This window comes from Hesperophylax consimilis, chromosome 14 (genome assembly GCF_061612785.1).
Source record: "Hesperophylax consimilis isolate HC1 chromosome 14, BYU_Hcon_1.0, whole genome shotgun sequence".
Lineage (NCBI taxonomy): Eukaryota > Metazoa > Arthropoda > Insecta > Trichoptera > Limnephilidae > Hesperophylax > Hesperophylax consimilis.
The window spans coordinates 28333868-28356615 of NC_142849.1; the positions used below are offsets into that span (position 1 = coordinate 28333868).

A 22748-nucleotide genomic window follows, 5' to 3' on the forward strand; every position below is an offset into this window, starting at 1 on the left:
AGGAATCTCATTCCAGTGTTAAATTACATCTTTTACACTATTTAATTTTACTTTGGTTAATATTTTACTATTTCCGAAGAGTGATATTGATTTTAAATCATTGTTCCTAGAAGACTATTTGTCTAAGTGATATTTTTTGTGGTACAGTTTTAATATTCACACATTTTGTGAAATTGAGCAGTCTTTAATATTTCCATATTTTGTGCAGTTTTTTTTTTTAAATATTTGCCTATTGAAACTGAATAAACATGGTAGAGGTTACTACCAAATCGTCTGAAAAGATGGGATCACGCAGGACCTCAGTGTGTTTCGAGGACTTGTTCGCGGTTAAAATTGAACAACCAGAATCAAGAAAGTCATCTTTGCTTACGAAAGATAGTGGTGAGTTATTTTTTTTTAAATAAATCGTATATAAAGATAAATATAATTATATAAGTAGCTATGATTATAACTACATAGTAAATACATATAATTACATAGGAAACTCTATTAATGGAGGACTGAACGCGGTAGACGCTAACATAAAATTGTCTAAAGCAGCCAAGCTAGCACTCTACGACGGAGTACTGGAGGTCTAGCACAGATATTGAATAGGGGGGAACTAACGAAGCTCTGAGAATTAAAAGAAATCGTGTAAACGATCCATGGACATAAATAATTCACCTGAGACGCGATAAACAAAAGTTGTTTGTTATGACTAAAGACCTCATGAACTAATTGACTAACTTATTAGTATTATATTTCAATTCGACATTGCCAATTTATTAGTATTTTTAACTTTGACGTAGCTTTCTGACGTAACCTCAGTGTTGCCAGCGTTTGGTGAATTTATTGCATTATCAATATTGATATGGTTATCAATAGCGCGATCGTGCTCTTAAATCGGTTTAAAATCATCGGTAGTTACGCCTTACGATCCAATATTGTAAAATAATCGAGCACCCCTGGTACCTACCTGAAATTTGTCAGTAAGGCATGGAAATTAAGAGGAAGTATGAAAGACTAAATGCTGTGGAAATGAAATCCCTGTGATAGATATGTGTGTTAAAACTATGTATGATCGTGTGAGAAATGGGGAGATTCGCAAAGAATGGCCTTGAATTTATGTGGCTAAGCGTAATGTATAAGATGAAAAAAAATTCTTTAATGGTTTGGACATGTAGAGCGAATGAAAGAAGAAAGGAGTGTAAGGAGAATATTTTGACGATAATGTAAATGGAAAAAGAAGTCGGAGACGCCCGAAGAAGACATGGCACAATCTAGTCGGGCCATATCAAGAATTAGGATAACATAAAGTTATGTATGATACGATGTATAAATGTAAATGAAGCTAGTGTGCCAAGACAGAATTCTTTGGCGGTTCATTCTCTCTGTCTACCTCTGCCCGAAAACAACGTTAGTTAGTTGATTAATTAGTTCACAAGTAATATGTTTTGTACTACCTCAGCCGTTGCTCAAGATTCTGTGCAGCAACGAAACAACCGATACCTAGCCTGAAAAGAAAATATGAAAAAGCTGTTGAAAGCGCGCCGGAGTAGAACCCCCAAATAGTCGATTAAATTCTTATTCTTAAAATATGTTTTTATTTTGTCTGTATATTTTGAAAATACTTTAGTAGACGACGCGATGTAACAAAAAATATAGATTTAGTAAACGACGCGATGTAACAAAGATCATAGATTTATTAAACGACGCGATGTAACAAAGATCATAGATTTACGAAACGACGCGATGTAACCAAGAAAATATTTTAGTAGACGAAGCGATGGAAAAAAGATCATAGATTTATTAAACGACGCGATGTAATAAAGATCATAGATTTATTAAACGACGCGATGTAACAAAGATCATAGATTTATTAAACGACGCGATGTAACAAAGATCATAGATTTATTAAACAACGCGATGTAACAAAGATCATAGATTTATTGAACGACGCGATGTAGCAAAGATCATAGATTTATTAAACGACGCGATGTAATAAAGATCATAGATTTATTAAACGACGCGATGTAACAAAGATCATAGATTTATTAAACGACGCGATGTAACAAAGATCATAGATTTATTAAACGACGCGATGTAACAAAGATCATAGATTTATTAAACGACGCGATGTGACAAAGATTATAGATTTATTAAACAACGCGATGTAACAAGGATCATATATTTTTTCCCATTCTTCCCTTCTTTAAGATTGCACTCAAAACAAGAGTTTTCAATGGATGGATTAGTACCGAATTACTTTCCAAGAACTTATTCGCAAAAATGGATCTATCATAAAAATTATCAGTAATGACGGTCTCCGTGGTCGAGAGGTTTCTAGGGCAAGGCTCTCCGCTAGCAATCCGGAGGTAGCGCAAAAATTAAATTTTATTTGATTAAGTTGGGTTGTTTCGTAATTTACTAATTAAAAATAATATGTAGTATATTTGCGACACATTCCAGCGTGGGAGATACTGTTAGTATCACCCTGGTGTAAGACCACCATTCAGAATTGAAATGTTACTTGAAATGGTTTTGGCCGTGTTTGGTGAACATATCTGAATAGCCAGCTTCTTCCCCAACTTCCTATTCCCTATCTCCACCCCCTCCCCAATACCTTCAGCCTCACAACATGCACCTATTGGGGATGCTATAGTCTCACTGGTTCCAGGCAGTTTCGAGCGACTATTGTGCAGTATTCACATAAAAAATGTGCTAAATTTCCGAAAGCGTACGATTCTACGTCATATTTGAGCACTTTATTTTACCAACTTCTTATTTTTAACGTTTATAAATTAAGTATAATAATGTAATAGAAAATGTTTCTCGTATATGTTATGGATCACAAGAAGAACTATGTTTACTTAGAGAAAAGAAATTACATAAATATGTCGTTTATCTTGTCGTAAAATTCTTGAATCGGCATTACTAGGTGTTGACATCGTTGATCCACTGAAAATTTCTGCATGTTAAACTGTAATTCAAAAAATTAAAAATATCTCAAACCGGTAAGTTATATTATTATTTAATGTAACATAAAATACTGTGTAAAAATGTCAAAATGACATGAAAAAATTTCTTTTATAAACCTGGTAACTTAAAATACAAACAACAAAATCTTCTACACAAATCTGTGTTTTCGTATCCAAAAATTTAAGAATACCATATTTGTAAAAAATTGAAATTCTGAAAACTAAACGCAACTTTTACGAACTAAATAAATGTTTATCAAGATTATTAGTAATATCAGTAATAAGGATAACACAAGGCTCACAATTGCCAAAATTGTCCAAAATAAAACCGTAGTACCAGTCGTGTCGTCTATGAACTCATTATCAGAGATTAATATTTTAGAGTTCGTGTTTATTTCGTCAGCCCTTGTCATAAAGACAGGCTGTTCTTGGGCATCCTTCTTGTCTTCCCTATCTTCCAAGCCATTTTTTGACATTTTTCTGACTGACTCATCATCAGCAACACCATCAACTTCTGTTTCACCGCCTTTTCTCTGATTGAATACCACTGTGGATTTAGTTTGCTTTCTCTCTGGAATAACCAAAAAATTTTTCAAATTGATTTTTTTTTGTTTTGGAGTCATTGCCTGTCTCGTAGTTTTTTCAGTTTTTTTCTGACTCTTGCTTTCTTTCGACATCCTTGTTGATATCGCTGGACTCGTGTGTTCCGTAGACTTTTCTCTAAAGATGTCTACTAATGATGGCTTGGACGTAGGTTTTGCTGTAGATGATTTTTTCGTTGTTGTTGGTGTAGGAGCTGGTTGACGCTTTTGAAAATGTGCTAATGTCGAGAATTTCCGCAAGGGCGGTGTTATTCGAAAATTGTCAATTATTAGCATGGACTTGCCCCGAAGAGCTTGTGCCATAATTTTTACCTGTGAAAAATAAATACTTGAATAAATATGTAGGTGCATATATAAAAAAATAATGATCCCACACACATTTTTAAGTTAAAATATGTTAGTAAAGATTAATGTCATGGTGAAAGAGAACACGAAAACAGTGTGCAATATAGTTGTGAATGATGAACACTTGGAGCCGGTGGATGAGTTTTTGTATTTGGGACGTATGTTTAGGAGAGATGAAAAGGCTGACAGAGATATTGAAAGAAGAGTAAATGCAGATAACTCCATCAATGGAGGACTGAACGCAGTCAACGCTAAAAAAATTGTCCAAAGAAGCGAAACTACTAGTCCATAATGTAGGTACGAGTATTGCTGGTACCTTCCCTGATGTGTGGCAGTGAGGCGTGGAACTGGAATGGAATTGTTTTTTTAAAGGCTTTGCCTTAATTTGAATCATTTGAAAGATTGAAAATTTTGAAATGAAAGATTGAGGGAAACATTAAATTAAATCTCTCAAATAAATTAGATATTTACCTGCGTGTTATTTGTTACTGTATTAATCTTCTGAATGAAATTTCCCCAGGAAGTGAATGTAGTATCTGGTATAAAGGTCTGATCCCCAATAATGATCTGGAGCTCTATTCCCGGAATCACCGTCAAGTAGACCATAATAAACTGAGATCCTGGTTCCAAAGTTAGTGGCCTGGTAATCATACATCCAGACTTGTCGATTTTGAGAAAACTCCCCTTGGATCCGTGCGGTTCACTTATATTTGGATACTTCTTATACTGGTGTACAGCGAACGTATCAACTGCACACTCTCCTTCTATTATAAACACTGTGCTTTTCCCACTAAAATCTTCCACTATTTGGCAAAACTTGCCCGTGAAACAAATAGCAAAAGTCAATATAAAAATAAATTCGTGGCAGAAAGACATTTTTTTACAATTTATAAAAAATAATTACCCACAAATACTCTGATTCATCAGATTCTGCGAGAAATGTGACTTGTGACGTTTCAATTTTTTTCGGAACAAAAACAAAATATATTTGGAATCTAATTAGTTATGATTTTTCTTTTAGTAGCTACCACAAGACTAACAGTAACGAAACACTGAAGAGATCAGCTGAGAATGGATAATGCACCTGAAGTAAGCTCGACTTTTCCTTACTTAAAATTGTCGCCATCAGTTTTTTTTAAATCGGTATAACTTCCCAAAGCTCTTTTTTAATGTGAATACCGCACAATAGTCCGAACTGTTCCCAACCTTCTGTAGCCAGTGAGATAAGTAAAGTGGTCTTACGCAAGGGCGATACTGACGGCATCTTTATCCTTTAACTCCTGAACGTTCAGCAAATGTGAAATAACACAAATTATTCAAATAAAATTTATTTGTGCATACCGGTATTTGAACCCGCCACTTCCTGAATGCTAGTCAAGAGCTTTACCCCTCGACCACGGGTCTTCAAGAATACTAAATAAACCGCTTTTACTTTCTTTAATTAGAACATTTTTTTACAAATGTTATACTTTCTTGTTTTATTTTAAGTGATTTTTAACATAGTCTCTTTATGCTTATGAGTAGACCATCGGATTATAATGCATGAAAATGAGGCTGGAGCAACAGTTACGCTGAATGGATTGCGCTATCGAGAGATGATTAATGATTTTTTATGGCCGGAATTGGATGGTATTGATCTGGACAACGTTTACTTTCAACAATACGGCGCTACGTGCCACACAAGCAACGAAACCATTGATGTTTTACGATTGAATATCAAAATAACACCTCTTATTGGAAAATCCTGTATATGCACTATCAAAACTGCAAATCTGCAAAATTTATGAAAGGAACCGTTTCCAAAAGCCACTCCACAGAAAAGACAAAAATATCGACTGTTTCAATTTTGAACACCACGCATATGTTGAAGAATTAAATAGCTGAAAGAAGCGTTAAGTATGCAAAAGGGTTCAAATATGCACTGACGACTAGAGGTGAGGCGTATTTATCGTACCCAGTAAAAGTACCGGGTATTTTCATGCGATACTTTGTACTTGTGAGAAATCTCCAAAATACCTGGTTCCAAAATACTCCAAGTATTTTATACTGGGACTAAATATTTTTAATAGGCACTTTTACCAGGTATTTTTAATTGGTATTTTTGACGGGTATTTATTGGGGGAATCAAGTTTACGTAGAAAATTGGTGGAGAATATGTGGGTAGAATTTATGTGAGTACAGTTTAGGAAGTACTTAATCTGAATCAATCGTCAAGTCGGTATTAAATTCTTTTGAGTATTTTGTCAACGGTATTTTTACCAGGTATTTCTTTGTACCTGTACTCATTGTACCCAGTAACGAAATGTACTCATAGAACCCACCTCTACTGACGACCCAAAAGGCAAATATGCATTACGCATAAGCAAATATGCAAATGCATATAATTCTATATGCCATCTTTGGGAATGCTGTGTAAAGGGTATTTTTAAGGAAAGCAGGGAGAGGAATTTCTGGGAAGGAAAAAGGTATCAGGGGTGGGTAGGAATCTAGGAATCCGTGTGTCCAGGAGATACGAACTTATTAATCTATCCGTTCCGCTGCATTGCAAGGCGATGGGTTAAGAGAGTCTATTTGGAGAGATCAAAGGGTCTCCCAAACTAGCCTCTCCCGATCTGGCACGCCACGCAGCTGGTTGGCAGGCGCATCATGAACACACCTCACCCTTGGGGTAACTTGGGGTAACCTATGGCAAAGGTGTTAGTAGTGGTTCCTGGGACGGCGGTACCAAACCCGCCTCTCAAATTGTGTACACTTTTTTTTCCGTACGCTGTTTCTCTATCTTCTGTTTAAATTTTGCAGGCTTCTGCAACAATGTGTGTTTTCTTTCTGGTTTATAACGTCCATAGTCCTTTCGGCGAATGAATTTTTTTTTACTTTTTAATAATACATTATCAATATTAGTTCAATTAAATTAAACGCAACTACTACGAATTTTATTCATTGAAATATATGTTTACACTTCCTGGCAGTCGAAGTACATTTTGGTTCCGCATTATGAGTAATTATGCAAATTCTATACTACATTACACGTTCTGTGGCAACGTGTTGGCTTCGGTTTTTGTCGCTTTGGACAGAGATCATTTTTTAATCTAATTATCTTAAAACACCTACTATTGATTAAATAAACGGTTACAGAAAACATACAAGTTAATAATAAGATGGAGACTACAAAGCAAGCAACGTAAATAGTTCTCCAAAATAAAAGCTGTTTGTTTACATTCATTTTCTTCCGGGGTCTAACTGTTCGTAAATGGCTTGAATTCGTGTATGCGTGGTATGATTTTCCAGTACTAAATGTAACTGACACCTCAGAGGAATCTTCTTTCTTCTTTCTGACTCCTGTAAATAGTGTCACACTTTTCATATTGTTTGACTTCACAGGAACGAGCTTCCGGACCTTTGTTGTTGAATAAGTGTTTGAAATTGTTTTCTTTGCCCGAACAGCTCTCAAATATGTTTCTGCAAAGTTCAATTCGATTGTGGGCCTCTTGTGCTGTAAAATTGTTTGACCTCCGGATTTTCGTGGTCCAATAACGTCTGTTTTCATTGTAGAAATTTGTGCAACTTTTGTGTTTGATAAAGAGTCTTTTCGTGGACTCATTCGAACGTTGTCTTCTCTGACTGCCCTGGCTTTTTCTACCTGCTTATTGACTGTTATTTTTATTGGGGAATTGGTAACCATCGATTTTGCTCTATTTTGGGTGACTGTAGGCCACATCAAGGGCCGTAAGACGTGCATTGCTTGAAAATTGTTATTTTTTGCTGTTTCAACTTTTGTCAACTTAGACTTCACAATAGCTGATGTCAGTTTCAGTACAGGGAACTCAGAATCAACACCGACATTTGTATTGCAATTCGTTTCACATATGAGGTATAAAGTTAAATATATTAATAACATCATTGCAAAACTAATATCTCTTTGTTTTAAAGCAAAGTTCGTAAATGGTATTTCTTTAACAAAACAAAACGTTTTGATTTCAAACTGTAAAATTTCGAAATTTCCAAAAAAATTGTAGAAAGTACCTACCTCATTTTTTCATTCTTACAATACCTACCTACTTTTTTCTTTTAAATATATTTATTTCAATTTCGATATTAACGCTATGCACTTATTGTATAGCGCTAACCATTTTTTCTAAAGAATCTAACGCGAATAATGACGAAACGAAAGAAATTTTAAATCTTTATTGTAATATTTAAAAAGGTTGTATTTTGCTTTAAAAAGCGTTACGTAAAAAAGTATATCAATAAAATATGTTCAAGGTTATTAATTATAGTGGCTTCAATTATACCCCAAAACTGAAAGCTATCTTTGTGTTATTACAGAGATATTCCCTATTTCCGGAAAGTTCTACATTCCTTAATCTGCGCCGCTTCATCGGGAGACATCTTTTCACATTGCGCTTTCAGTTTTTTATTAACCTTGCACGTATCTGTTAGATTGCAGATAAACATAAAAAGGCAAAACACAATAGTGATGGCTGCAACAGATACGCCAATTGACACTGCTGCAAAAGCCCTCAATTTTGCTAATTCTAGTGGTAGTATAGTTTTAGGAATTGAAGTCGTCGAGGTAGGATTAGGAAACTCAATAATTGTGACTGTTGTATTCGTTCCTCCTTTCCTATATATCCCACCGCGAGATTTCGCTCTGTCTGAATGTTTCCATTTAAATATTTTGTCCTCGACTTTTTCAGGTATTTTAGTTGATTTAAGTTTTCTCTCTTTGAATTTAAGTTGTTTTGTGTAGAAATGAAATATTGGGGAGATTTTATAAGTTTTTGTTCTTGAACGTACAAAAAGCGTCGGTTTTGGTGATTTTAGCGACACTAATTTTAGTGTAGGTATTTTGTGGGTTAGTGGTTTTGCACTCGTGGATTGTAATATTATTTTAGGTGTTTCTGGTTTCTGTGTCATTTTAGGTGTTTCTGGTTCCGGTGTCATTTTAGGTGTTTCTGATTTCTGTGTCATTTTGGGTGTTTCTGGTTCCGGTGTCATTTTAGGTGTTTTTGGTTTCTGTGTCATTTTAGTTATGTCTGGTTTCAGTTTCATTGTAGATTCTTCTAGTATCGGTGTCTTTTTGGCTATTGGCTTCAAAGACATGGTGAACACAGAATTAAGAGGCGGCATTATTAGAAATCGATCAATGATAATAAGTGGCCTCCTTCTTTCATCCGATGTTCGTTCCGATACGAATTTCATCTGAAAGCAAAAAAAAATATGTATTAATAATTAATTACTTTTATTAATTACTTCTACTTTAGACCACTTCCATCGGATCACAATTCTTATCGTCAGCCTAGACAACGAATTCAATCAGACATGCAGTAAGATGATCTCTTTTTGTAAGGTGAAATTGTAACTATTTAAAAAGTTGAAATAATTTACCTGTGCGTATCCTGAGACATTGTTAATTATCTGGTCAAAGGTTTCCCAGGAATTCGAGTTCGTGGGCAGCTCGTATACATTCGTCCTGATGAATATCCTTAGCCTAATTCCCGGAGACATGACTCGATATATTATCACAATCTGAGAGTCGTCCTCGAAGTGAAAGGAGTTTGTCAGGAAACAACCAGTGTCCTCCACCCTAAGAAAGTAGCCAGTCGACGCGAAGGGAGCAGTCATCTAAAAAAAAATTATAAAAAATATAGAAAAACCCAAAAATTATTGTTAAAAAGCCTCTTTATCCTCAATGTGTGACTGTTTGGTGCGGTTTATGGTCCGGCAGAGTCATTGAACCTTACTTTTTCGAAAATGAGGCTGGAGCAACAGTTACGGTGAATGAATTGCGCTATCGAGAGATGATTAATGATTTTTTATGGCCGGAATTAAATTGTATTGATCTGGAAGACGTTTACTTTCAACAAGACGGCACTACGTGCCACACAAGCAACGAAACCATTGATCTTTTACGATTGAATATCAAAATAACACCTCTTATTGGAAAACCCTGTATTTATTATAATTCAGGTACATACGTACATTTTGGTAGATTTCATACTTGTCTATTTTAAAATCTTCACTTCTACACTCACTACTCGAAACTATCTCAGTTTTATTTGGACCAAATTCCACGGTGGTGCTGGACACTTCACAATATTTGTTAAGTAGTAATAAGACAAACAAATATACCAACACCAGTTTAAAGGACATTTTAATTATAAATCTTAAGCAAAATTGTAAAACATGTCTCCAAAATTATAAAACAGACATCATCATCTGAATGTCAATGAATATTTGAAAATCGATCACATTATTAATTAATACCTGGTCAACAACAACCAAAAAATCACAGCAATGTTACGATCTTGGTAAAGCCTCGTTCAGACAATAAGCGCAATCATTTTTTTAAAAGAAATAATATAATATAATAAGAAATAAATAATATAACAAAAGAGAAAAATCACAATGGATCACTTTTTAGTAGTTTGTCAATGGGTGCTTTTAACATAGAAAAAATATATTAGACCTTAGATTATGGCAGATATGTACATATCAGCAGTGGCGGCTTGTGGTTTTAGGGTGTACTAGAGTGCTAATATTACAAAAATTGCATTATTGATGTTGTATCCAAAATTTTTTTTTTTTGAAAATTCAGTTTTTTGTGTGAAGATTTCAGGAAATTTCAGTTTGGCCGTGCACCGCACGGATTTCCTGAAAATCTTCATACAAAAATTTTCAAAAAAAAAAATCTTTTTCGGGCACAACACCAATAATGTCGAATTTGTCAAACTTAGCACCGTATCACACTCAAAAGTCACGAGCCGAGTTCGTGACTTTTTCGGGACGTCCTCTTTTACTACGAATTTCAGAACACCGTGTATATTATTTATATAACACAAATCAATTAAATAAAATTGTTTCGGAGAATTTGAACAATTCATCAAATTTCAACGTTCATTTTCGGGTTCTGTGAAAGTCCTATTAAAGTTCTGTTACTATATCATTATAGGCTAGTTGCTTGAAAAAACTGAAATAAAAACAGAACTTGGAAAAATCTTTCACAGAACTGGAAAATTAACTTTGAAATTTGAAGAATTGTTCATATTCTCCGAAACAACTCGTCCTAGAGTCTTTCCCGTCGTTCTAAAATTATTTTGAAAAATTTATGTAAAATTATTATTTAGTTTCAGTTATTACAATAAAGGAGGTTGGAAGTGACTTCGAAGAGGCGATGACCGCAACCGGGTATGGAAAGTTCCACATGCTGATACTCCTGTGCTCATTCCCTGGCTTCGCGACTTCTGTCTACGTGTCTTCCGCTCTGTCCTTCATAATGACCAGCGCAGAATGTGACCTGAACATGACTATGGCTGAAATGGGAAGATTAAACATTTATACTTATGCAGGTTTGTTACATAGTTCTTCTTTACACGTATCATGTATAATAATATTAGCTGACGTGTACCTGACGTTGCTCGAGGTTATGATTGGTTTTGGAATAAAGTTTTGCAGTTGTGAATTCTAGTGTACCTGATATCTTATAGTGTTAGCTAACATATATCTATATACTTTTAACGGGCATAGATTTCCAAAGTTTTATGTTGGTTTTTTTAATTAATATCATTTTGTTACAATAATTTTTCATTCAAAATTACAGGAATGATGTCATCAGCTTTGTTGTGGGGGTTTTTATCAGACACCCTCGGGAGGAAGAAAATAATGGTTTGGGGCTACCTAGCTTTGACTCTTTGTGAACTAATTGCTGCTCAAAGTCAGACTTACTTAGTTCTCTCTTTGGCCAAATATTTTGCTGGTTTTGTGTAAGTATTGTAAATTAAAACCGAAATGAGGGTAAAAGCGGCTCACTGGCGGGCGAGAATGTGCGCGGCGAGCAGTCTGAGCATGACATCGATTCAAAAATGCTCGTCGCTCGCCTGTGACGTAATGCTTGCCGTGGACTTGCACGATCGTCAGTGGGCCGCTTTAAGCTTGCAACCGGTGACGCGAGAATGCAAGAGAAACAACGGGCTTTCATAATAATATAGCCGTTTCACCCGTACACATATTCTTTGAATTGCTATCTATTTCTAATGCGTTCCGTTCATTTGGCTATAAATGATTTCATTTGTAGTCATTTCATTCATTCATACAAATTCGTTGTGGCTATTCTTTTCTCATGCGTATAGTTATTCGATTTCAATCTAGAAACAGGAATGTTCCAGATTTTTTATTCGATTAGTATGAACATAAATATTTTTGTATGGACTTTTGTTTAGCAAAGATAAATTATATTTTAAAGGAGATAAACCATCTGTACGTATTTGTACATAATATTTTAACTTTTTTTCACATGGGAAGCACGGTACGCAATGAATGATAGCGTGCTTGTTGTTAGTTTTTCAGACAATAAAAATAATAATTAGAAAAATTCTTTTCAGTTTCAATGGTCCATTTGCGGTGATGATCTCTTATATATCTGAGATGCACGCAGCATCCATCAGGGCCAAGGTTCTGGTCTACATTGGCTCATTTTACTCATTCGCGAACATGAATCTTCCTCTCATAGCTTGGGGAGTCATACCTCAAGATTGGACCATTTCTTTCTTCGGTGGAGGATACGGTAAGATAGTTATATATTTTCAAGTTGAAAGTTGAAGACAGATTTCTCAACATAAATAAAAAATAACTTTACTTTTAAAAATATAAGTTTTTATTTTTGATTTAATCATTTTGAAATTTTTTGAAAAAGTGCATAATGTTTGCTTAGTACGATATATCTATATATAAAAATGAAAGGCAATTCAACAATTACAACTAAACACCACGGGAAATTAAAAAGCAACGTTGCCATTGTAACAGTTAAAAATAAAATTAGTAAAGCCACGTTTGGGCCATTGTAAAAGGTATGGAAAACCAACATCGGAATTGCTACGATTATGAAATAAAACAGAAAAGAATTTCAATATTACATTTATTTCTACATCGCATAGAGCTAGAGATCTCTCTTCAACAAATTTAGATTACATCTCAGGGGTGAGCGTCAATACGAAGTATTGGGCGCACGGACGGAATTTTAATTGGTAGCAAAAGATTGAGTGTGGCATTGTGTGTTGACATAAAATATCTAACCTGTTAAACCAGTGAAGGGTCGCCAAACAAAACATAAAGCGTTGTTAAATTTAGAAGCGGTGTAAGCCGATGACAAGTGAATTATTTTTACTAGCTGATCATATGCGTCATCGCTTTCCCAGAAGTCTATCGACTGGAGCGCTCGCTCGTATCTTCCCTCAAGTCGAGTCGTGCCCAGCTGGCTGCCCGATTGGTACTAACCGTCGCCGCTTCTTGAAATTCTGTCTGGAGCTCTTTTCTAGAAGGGGCCATAGAGCATACGTCACATAGATAACTGAGAGGTCTTGTCAGTTGTTTTAAAATTAGTGGCAGGGCGAAATTGAACTGCTACACCATAAGCTGATTAAAGATGTCTAATGAAAGACGGTTAGAACCATAGACATAATGTTTATGGTTAGAACAAAAAACATTAAATCTGTGATATACAACTATTTAGTCATCATAAACCTAAACTACGGAATTTAATGCTACTTGTACATCCGCGAGCCGAACTGCCAAACTGCCAAACTGCCGAACTGAACTTGAAGTTATGGGAAAGAAACGAGGCAACCGCAAATGGCGAGTTACGCCGCTTGCAGTTGATTCGTTCCATTAGATTGTAAAACAATACATTTTGAATATGAATAAAATAATACAACTTGCCGTAAAGATAAATGTTTAATGTAAGAGAGTTTTACTAAAATCAATCTGTGAAATATCAACTGTCATCATAAAACCTTAACCATTGAATCTTGGAAAATCGTTAAACTAGTAAATATTTTTAAATATGAAGAACCAATACATGATTCAAACCAGAACGTTCAAAAATGTAGAACCCAAATTTCAGCAACTTTTTCCATAGATCTTTCATATCCAATTTCCAAATGTCTTTTTGATATTAAGGCTTTTCTGAAATACAAACGCGATCTACAATTTGAGTTCTACAATTTGAGTTCTACAATTTGAATTCCACAATTTCAGTTCCACAAGAAATTTTTTTATTTCCAGTTCTTCACTCTTGGCAAATTTTCCTTGCCTTATTCAGTATTCCTCCAATGATAACTGGATTCGCATGTATGCTCCTCCCTGAGAGTCCAAAGTTTCTGATGTCGAGGGGGAGGAACGATGAGGCACTGAAGGTATTCAGAAAGATGTTTGCAATGAACAAAGGGCTTCCAGAGGACCAGTACCCCGTAAGAATATTTTTACAAAAAAATTGTACGTTTATAATTTCTAACTCTTCATTTTCGATAACGAGTTAGACCTGAAGCAGAAATCTTCCAAACTAATAGAAGTTAGTAATATCTGTTTGAAATGTTTGTCACATGGACCGCCTTGAGGTATATTAGGCAAGGCTGTGTTAATATTATAATTTTACCAACCAAACCAAAGATCGTAAATCCGAGGGGTATGATCTTTGGTTGTCAGTATGGCAGATTGAACAAGTAATGAACAATCAGTGTGAATTGTATTGCTATCTTTAGTGGCATGGTCTATTTCTTTTTTAAGATTAAATTGCTCGTGAATGAGAGGAGCGCCTCTGGAGATGGAAACGAGCAGGCTCCGCGAGGGTGGGCAGCAATCAAGGGAGGGTTGAAGCAATCGAGGCAACTGGTGACTTTTCCCTGCGTGGTTCATCTCTTCCTGGTGTGCTTTGTCATGATGGCTGCCATGCTTGGGTAAATTTTCTAACTGTGCTTCATTTATATATTTTTTAGTGATGCTAGTATTTAAGCAACTGGTACACTTCGTTTCTATTTTGAAGCTTTTGCGTAGGTGTAGACAATATTATGTCTATTAAGATATCTTGTATCATCAGTTTATTTGGCATAATATTACTCATACCATGTTAGGATACACATCCAATGACAACTCCGATTAACGTATTTATCAGGACTGGCCTACTGTCAAAGGCTTAAGGTGAAACTTGATCCAATGAAATGAATGCTTACAGGAGCTAAGCAACTCTACAAAAAAATCCTACTCTCATTCAAAACTCACTAACATAATATAACGTTTAAATATCAAATAAATAAAAAAAACTGTATACAAAACATAAGGAGATCAGAAATAGAAAATATGCTGACCAAATACAGACTGAAACCGAAACCACTCAACTGCACTAAAAAAACACCACGAAATATATTTATAATTATTTTGGAAAAAAATCCTCAACTCGGGAGATCCCAGTGAGGACATCATTATCTCTATTTGTTACAAAAAAAGGAAGATAGTAAAACATATATTATTTTAATGCTATGCTACCGATTTTAAATAAGAATTTTATGAAAATTTTCCATATTTTGTATCTTGCTAATAGAATGAACTAAAAACATTTTTCAAATTTAATTTCCAGAACAAATACCTTGAGATTGTGGTTCCCACAAATGGCCACAATTATTGAGGATTATGATTCAAAACACGAAGAAACCGCCCCGCTTTGCGAAGTTCTCGAAGCCTATGTCGCCAATAAGACGACACAAATTATCGAAGATATAAATGCTGAATGTGTCGTGGTGAGTTGACCATTTTCCCACTATCTTTATAACGTTGTCAATCTCGAACGATATAACGAGATCGAAAACCATTTATAAGAGCTTCTGATTCTGCTTGTATTTTTATGAGACGTCTCATAAGAGCACTCCTGTCTGCACGGAGAAAAATGAGTTATGCTGATCTATTAAAATTATTGGTAATCCTGTTGAAAACGGGACTGCAAGCCGCTTCCTGATAAGGTATTATTAAATTCACAATGATATCGGAATACGTGTTCATCCACCTGCGTTTGTCTTAATAATATATCTTGAACAAATAATGCAAAAAATTTATGTTATGTATGAACACGTGTTTGGACATCGTGACAGATCATAGTATCTTACAGTTTATCAGGATACCTATTAATTCATTCGATAATGACCTTCAATCCCGTTTTTAACAGGAAAACGAATAATTTGAAGAGATTCTTACTAAAGTAGCAATTTTTTTCAGAATGTTTTCACCATGTATACCGTGTACACTGTACAGTCTATACACTATGCAGTCAGGAAATTTTTAAGTTAAGGTATATTGAAGGGTTGAGAGGAAGGGACTATAGGAAGGGATTTGCCATTGCGAGTCTCGAAAAGACCAGAACTGATTAACGGAGCGTCCATTTGTATTAATAACTAGCGCAAACTCTTGAAAAATTTCGGAATTGTCGCACGTTAGCTAAAAATCTCAGAACCCTTAAAAATCACGAAATCTGACATCACTTGTCAAAACCCTAATAAATTTAAAGAAACGAAATACACATTTCGAATAAAGAATAAAATTATTAAAATAATGTTCTGGTAAAAAAAATATTGTTAGGTAAAGGTAGGTACTTCTAGTAGAAACAAGTACTTAAGAAATTTATACAAAAGAAATCTTGTAAAAAATATGACATTTTAAGGATACTTTTTGTTTTATGCTTCATTTTGATCCTGCTCACAGGTGTATCGGTAGCAAGTACCAATTCTGGTTTTTCCTACGAACAGGTTCCACTTAAATACATGTAAAGCAAGGTATTTGACCTCTTTCCTTTGAACGGAGCCTATCAAATTAATTGTGTGTTTTTTGGTTATAGTCGAAACTCAACTGTCAATTATTTAGTAACGTTGGCTTCTTGAAAATTGATTATAAATTTTCTGGATTTGTTTAAAGCTGCTATCCGTTCGACATGTTTATTCCATTTAAGTATTGACTTTCAGTTGGAATCTGGAACTGACACCTACGTCAACAGCATAATCATTGGCGGATCCAGTTTCATTGCTTACCTCTCCGGTGGTGTCTTGGTTAATACCATCGGCAAAAGGAAGTTGAATGCATTGATCCTTGTTGGGAGTGGTGCCTGCGCAGTGGCCATCTATTTTTCTACCAGTCTTACTGAAGTTGTGGTGTTATTCTCCATTTTTGTGTCAATCACAAGTCTTGCCGGAAGTGTCCTGTCAAGTATTGCAGTTGATTTGTTTCCCACGTCCATAAGGTTTGTCAATTCGTAGTATTTACTTGAACATTGTAATTTATTGTGTATTTAATTTATTGTTTATGGAATTCTCTTAGTCTATTAGTCCTTCCTAAATACGTACGTATCTCCGCCAACGTGTCCAGCAGAAGTTTTACTGGGAATAACGTATTAATGATTTCAGTTGACTAGTTTCCACACGTCTAAAGGGTTTGTTTATTCGTAAAAACCCCTTCGAGCATCATCATTTATTTCAGGCATTTTTTTTTAAAGAATCTGTAGTCTGAAGCCCCAAAATACCTGAAAAACCCTTGACTCTTTGCAGAATCGGGCGGTCCGTTTGATAAATTCCCCTTAAAGTGAAGCTTAATGCCAAATCACTATTTTGATTAATCTTTTTAACGAATCGGTGTACATTACGAATACCAAAAAATATGCTTTAGATAAATTGAAGGTTTTTCTATCGCTTCGCTTGAGTAGAATACAAATAAAAAAATTAAATTACTCAATAAAAAATATAAATGCAAACTACTAAAAAAATTTTTTTTTTTCAATAGAAATGTATGAAAGCATAAAGGAAACAACTTTAAAAAAATACATTATTATAGCTAAGATCATTTGTGACAGTTTCACTTGATTAACTTTTTTGCTTTCTTATAAAATTATTTGCAAAAAAACCACTTTTTTCTTGAAATCGAACGTTCCTTCGTTTGTCAAGCGATTTTAATGCTTATTACTTACGATATAAGGTATATCAAGAATATACACATTTTTGACTTGTAGCTTCCTCTTAACAAACGGTTTGCAATCTTTAGAGCATGCTGTCCTTGTTCTACCGATATTTAAATGGAAGATGGAAGAAAATATTGACACTAATCCCTTCGGCACCGGTACATAGCCGGAAAACTTGCTAAACGTGCGCCCAACATATGTACACTGTTGACAATTATCACACGAAAACGTGTCGCTTCTACGACTTATTCTTGAGTTCTACAGCTCGAATATGGAATGATTTGCTGGCCTTTGTGTTTCGTTGCTCCAACAGTCATGTGTTTCTTCTCGAACCATATTCCCTCTTTCCTCTCCTCAAAAAACCCCTTCACACAGCACCCCCAAAGTCGACATAGGCTCTTAGGAACATTATTTTCCTTTAAACTTTCCAATAAATATGTCATTTTCCAACGTTAATGCTGTTGGTGGTTGGCGATTTTTAGGATTCTCTCATCATTTGACCAAAGAAATAACCCTTATTCGAAAAGTTAGAGAAAACGTACACGAAGAGCTATATTGATGTCCTAAGTCTTGAACAACATGGCAATGCAATACATAGATTTAAATTTAATATTGGGGTGTTTCAGGGCAATGGCTGTGGCCATCATGATGATGTCAGGCAGAATGGGCACAGTACTTGGGGGGATCACCTTTCCTTACATGCTGGAGATGGGCTGCCTCTTCCCCTTTATGGTCATTGCAACAGTTTTAACAGGTAAGCTCTAATCTTATCTTATATGTGAATTCCGTACTATTTGCACATCATCTTAGTCGAATTGGTGCTTTCAGAAATCCGGGAATACTCTAATATAAGCCAATCTCATGGACAAAAAATATCCAAAAAGCAACCACGAACATAAAATTTTGAAAAAAAAACTTTTTATACCACGGTACTAAACTCTAAAACAAAATCCCATTCTCATTCAAAAATCATAACAACATTTTGACATTTAAAACTCAAAAGAAAAGCTGGATACAAAATGTAGGAAACCGAACTAAATAAAAAAACACAACATAAAATAATTTGTAATTCTTTAAGTAACTTCATATTATTGATATTCAAAATTACATTTTAATATTGAAATCCTCTGAACGGTAGATCATAGTGAGGATATCATTATTTCTACATGTAACATTAAAGAAGATTTTACACCTTTAGGACTTAATATAGTTTTACCTACAAGTCCCGGAATGATTCCGAGGCATCTAAAATATGAAACATGTTCCTTATTTTTTAACATAACGAGAAATGTCATTTTAGAAACAAGATAAATTATTTTTTAAATGTTTGCATTTGAAATAAACATTCATATTCCTAAAAAATATTTTTTTTATTTCAAACATGAAAATATTAACAGAAAACTTTGTGGTACATTTTGACTCAAAACGTCCACAATTTTGAAAGAATTCGATATTTAGAAAACGCATTCATTTTAGGTAGGAAATTAATAAGCTGACACGCATAATTAAAATCAGTAAAGATGAGTGTTATAAACATAAAATAATAAACTCCGAAAATAACCCAAAAATAATCTTGAAAACAATTAATTGTGCAATAGAAAATGATAAACAAAATAAACCAATCAATGAAATTGAAGATGAAAATAAAGTAAAAATAAACGCTAGTGTAAATCCAAAAAGATAGGCAAATGTATTCGACTCCTTCTTCGCAAAAGTTGGACAAAACCTCGCCAAAAAAATTAACGTGACAAAAGGATTGACTACAAAACCAATTATTGAAGATATACAAAACATAAACTCATTGTCCCGATTTAAAATGACTAATGAAGTAGATATTTTAAAAATAATTAAAAATATGAACGGAGGTTCGTCGCCAGGATATGATAATATAACGATTCAAATTCTAAAATCTATTAAAAACTATGTGATAAAACCATTAACTCACCTGATTAATCTGAGCCTTAAAAAAAAGAATATTTCCATCAAATTATAAGAAACTCGCCTATATTTAAAAGTGGAAACACCCTTAATGTTACCAACTATCTACCGATTTCTCTAATCTCTAATATTGGAAAAAAACTTGAAAAAATTGTGAAATGTCAACTCATTGGAATTTATTGAAAACAAAAAAATACTTCACAATAACCAATATGGATTCCGAAAAGAGCGCAGCACACAAGATGCAATTGCAAACGTTACTTCACGCATATACGAAAGCCTAGATAAGAGTAAAAAATATTTAGGCATTTTCATAGACCTAAGAAAAGCATTTGACAGCATATCTCACTCAGAACTTAAAAAATTAGACAATCTGAACATAAAGGACAATGTTGCAAATTGGTTAAAAAGCTGCTTAAGGAATCGCCCACATTATGTCAAAATAAACAATATATACATCGATGAAGAGACATCTGAATATGGAATCCCACAAGGAACGGTACTGGGTCCAATACTATTTATCCTGTACGTAAACTGGATATTCTCACAGTCAATTCTAGGTAGTATAACCTCATACGCGGACGATACAGTACTCATTGAAAGTGATAATACATGGGAAAGAGTAAAACAAAAAGCAACAGAAGACATACATCTACTCAAATACTGATTTGACATAAACTTACTATCCCTAAATAGCGAAAAAACCCATGTATTGCCATTCGCAATAAAATCAAACGATGTTCCACAAAATTTTGACATAATTATACACGACAACCTTAAAGAACATAATACAAATCACTGTACAATAAATTGTTCCACATTAGAAATTAAAAATAAAATTAAACACTTAGGAATAATAATGGACAAAAACCTAAACTGGAAAGATCAAATCAACCTTACCATTAACAAAATAAGGAAATTAATTTATATTTTTCTGAAACTGCGTAACTTTCTATCATTGGAAAATTTAACTTCAGTCTACTTCGCATTAGTACAATCGAATCTCCAATACGGTGTAACCAGTTGGGGATCCGCATAATCTTATACTAATCTCCTACCTATTGAAATTGTACAATGTCTGATTGTTAAAATAATATTGAAAAAACCGAGAGATTATCCAACTCAACTTATATTTAAAGTACTAAAATTTCATGATCTTATCCGAAAAAACATAATAATTCAAATAATAAAAGACAAACAAAATCACAGTTTTTCAACTGAAAGACGTACTCGTCAAAAACATATATTTCCAATACAAAAATGACAAAATAATGTGTAATGATGTTGTGCAAATACATTTGCACAACATCATTACACATTTCTAGGCAAAAAATACTTTAATAACCTACCCAAGCGTCTGCTTCCATAAAAGAGTAACATCAAAAAAATTCAAAAAAAAATTGTGAAAACTAATTTTTTATATATCATTATTGTTAGCAAATATTAATATACATTGTAAACTGTTTAATTATTAAATAAAATAAAAAATAAAAAAAACAGTCACTTCACTTTTAATGCCGTTAATATAAAAAAATATATAAATAACTTTTTAACTTTGAAAATTTTTCGATTTTGTCCTTGTAACCATGCATAAATAAATATATCAGACAAACTGAGAAGAATATATTAACGCATTATAGAATACAAGATATAAATTACTTTTATAATGTATGGGCGTCCCGGTCAGATCTGTCCTTCAGACCCTTTAGTGGAATATGATGTTTGAGGCTAGTAATGTCCTTCCGAGTCTTGAAGGGTTAAAAAATTAAAAAAATTATTATTATTGACGGAAAGTTTCTCTCAAACCGCGGTAAAGCAAGTTCTAAATGTACCTACACATAATGTATTCAATTTATCTTTTTTGTATGTAACTATTTAATGTAACGTTATTTTATACATTATATCATTTCTTGCTTTTGATTTTTATATATAAGGCAGACAAAGCATTGCACAAAGCACTCTGTTTCATTGAAAACAATATGATTATTATCCAATTGTTGTGTAGGTACCGATACACGCCACTATGTAAGCGAGAACTTCCCATACTAGAGAGCGATTTTTTTTGTTACTGTCTAATCTTGTACTTATTTAAAGTACAAACAGAATTTGAATACAGCTTTCACAGAATTTGAATAAAATTTACTGATCCTTAGGACGGTTTTTTTCGGAGAATCTGAACGATTCATCAAATTTCAACGTTCATTTTCAAGTTGTGTGAAAGATTTTTTCCAGTTCTGTTTTTATTTCAGTTTTGTCAAGCAACTAGCCTACAATGATATAAAAACAGAACTTGAATAAGTCTTTCACAGAACCCGAAAATGAACGTTGAAATTTGATGAATTATTCAAATTCTCCGAAACAACCCGTCCTCAGTGACCAACTGTTGTGTAATACTACGTACACATACGCGAGCCGAACTGCCGAGCTGAACCCCAACTTATACGAAACGAACAACATTTGCGGTTGCAAATGGCGCGAATCGCTGCTTGCAGTTGTTTCGTTCTTTTCCCTTAATTCGTTGCTCGACTCGCGTTTTGGTTCGCAAATGTATACGTACAATAATGCTTACGCGTTTGAATTAATTTTCTGTGCGAAGGGGTAATGTAACTTTATATCTTTAAAAGTAATAAATTGATCTGCAGCTTGCTATACTATTATTAAATGTAAAAATTTGATTAAACAACCGACAAAAAAGTCTCCCTGTTATATAATTTAACCATTATTTGTTATTTTTTTTTCAGTAAGTGGATTCCTGACAATGGCTCTTCCTAGAACAACATTAAAAAAATTGGCATGATCATTGGCTAAATGTGTATATTTATTAATAATATTATTATAATGTATTATGCTGATATATCGTATTAAATGATGAGATGTGACACATGGCGATAAAATAAAAAAAAAAGATAAAAGAAAAATAAAATAAAAGTTTTTATTTCAAATTATTGGTGAATTTTTGTTTCTTCAATCCTGTATTTCATTTAACCGGACTTTTAGGAGTTCTGCCTTCCAAGGTACAGAAAGTCCAAAATTGAATTGTCGGTAAGTAGATATCTAGATAAAGTGACATCTCTTGACAAAAATATAAAAAAATATTTAATATGTATGCATTAATCCTATCTATTCACCTAAACTGAAACA

General features: G+C 33.9%; 1 protein-coding gene across 1 annotated transcript; it reads left to right on the forward strand.

Moving 5' to 3' along the window:
- The first annotated feature begins 248 nt into the window (after positions 1-248).
- On the forward strand, positions 249-22412 carry LOC149418166 (synaptic vesicle glycoprotein 2B-like). The gene is made up of 10 exons (XM_089639902.1): positions 249-381; positions 11032-11253; positions 11505-11667; positions 12286-12467; positions 13964-14148; positions 14465-14634; positions 15312-15471; positions 16684-16958; positions 18296-18423; positions 22349-22412. Exons 1-10 carry the CDS (start codon positions 249-251, stop codon positions 22402-22404), a joined length of 1674 nt encoding a protein of 557 aa, XP_089496028.1. The 3' UTR covers positions 22405-22412.
- The last annotated feature ends 336 nt before the right edge of the window (positions 22413-22748 follow it).

Excerpts from the sequence above, each read along its gene's own strand:
- LOC149418166 (XM_089639902.1), top strand. The coding sequence starts at position 249 with ATGGTAGAGGTTACTACCAAATCGTCTGAAAAGATGGGATCACGCAGG. Across the intron at positions 11,254-11,504 it reads AAACATTTATACTTATGCAG|GAATGATGTCATCAGCTTTG; the intron begins GTTTGTTACATA and ends TCAAAATTACAG. Across the intron at positions 14,149-14,464 it reads TTCCAGAGGACCAGTACCCC|ATTAAATTGCTCGTGAATGA; the intron begins GTAAGAATATTT and ends TTCTTTTTTAAG.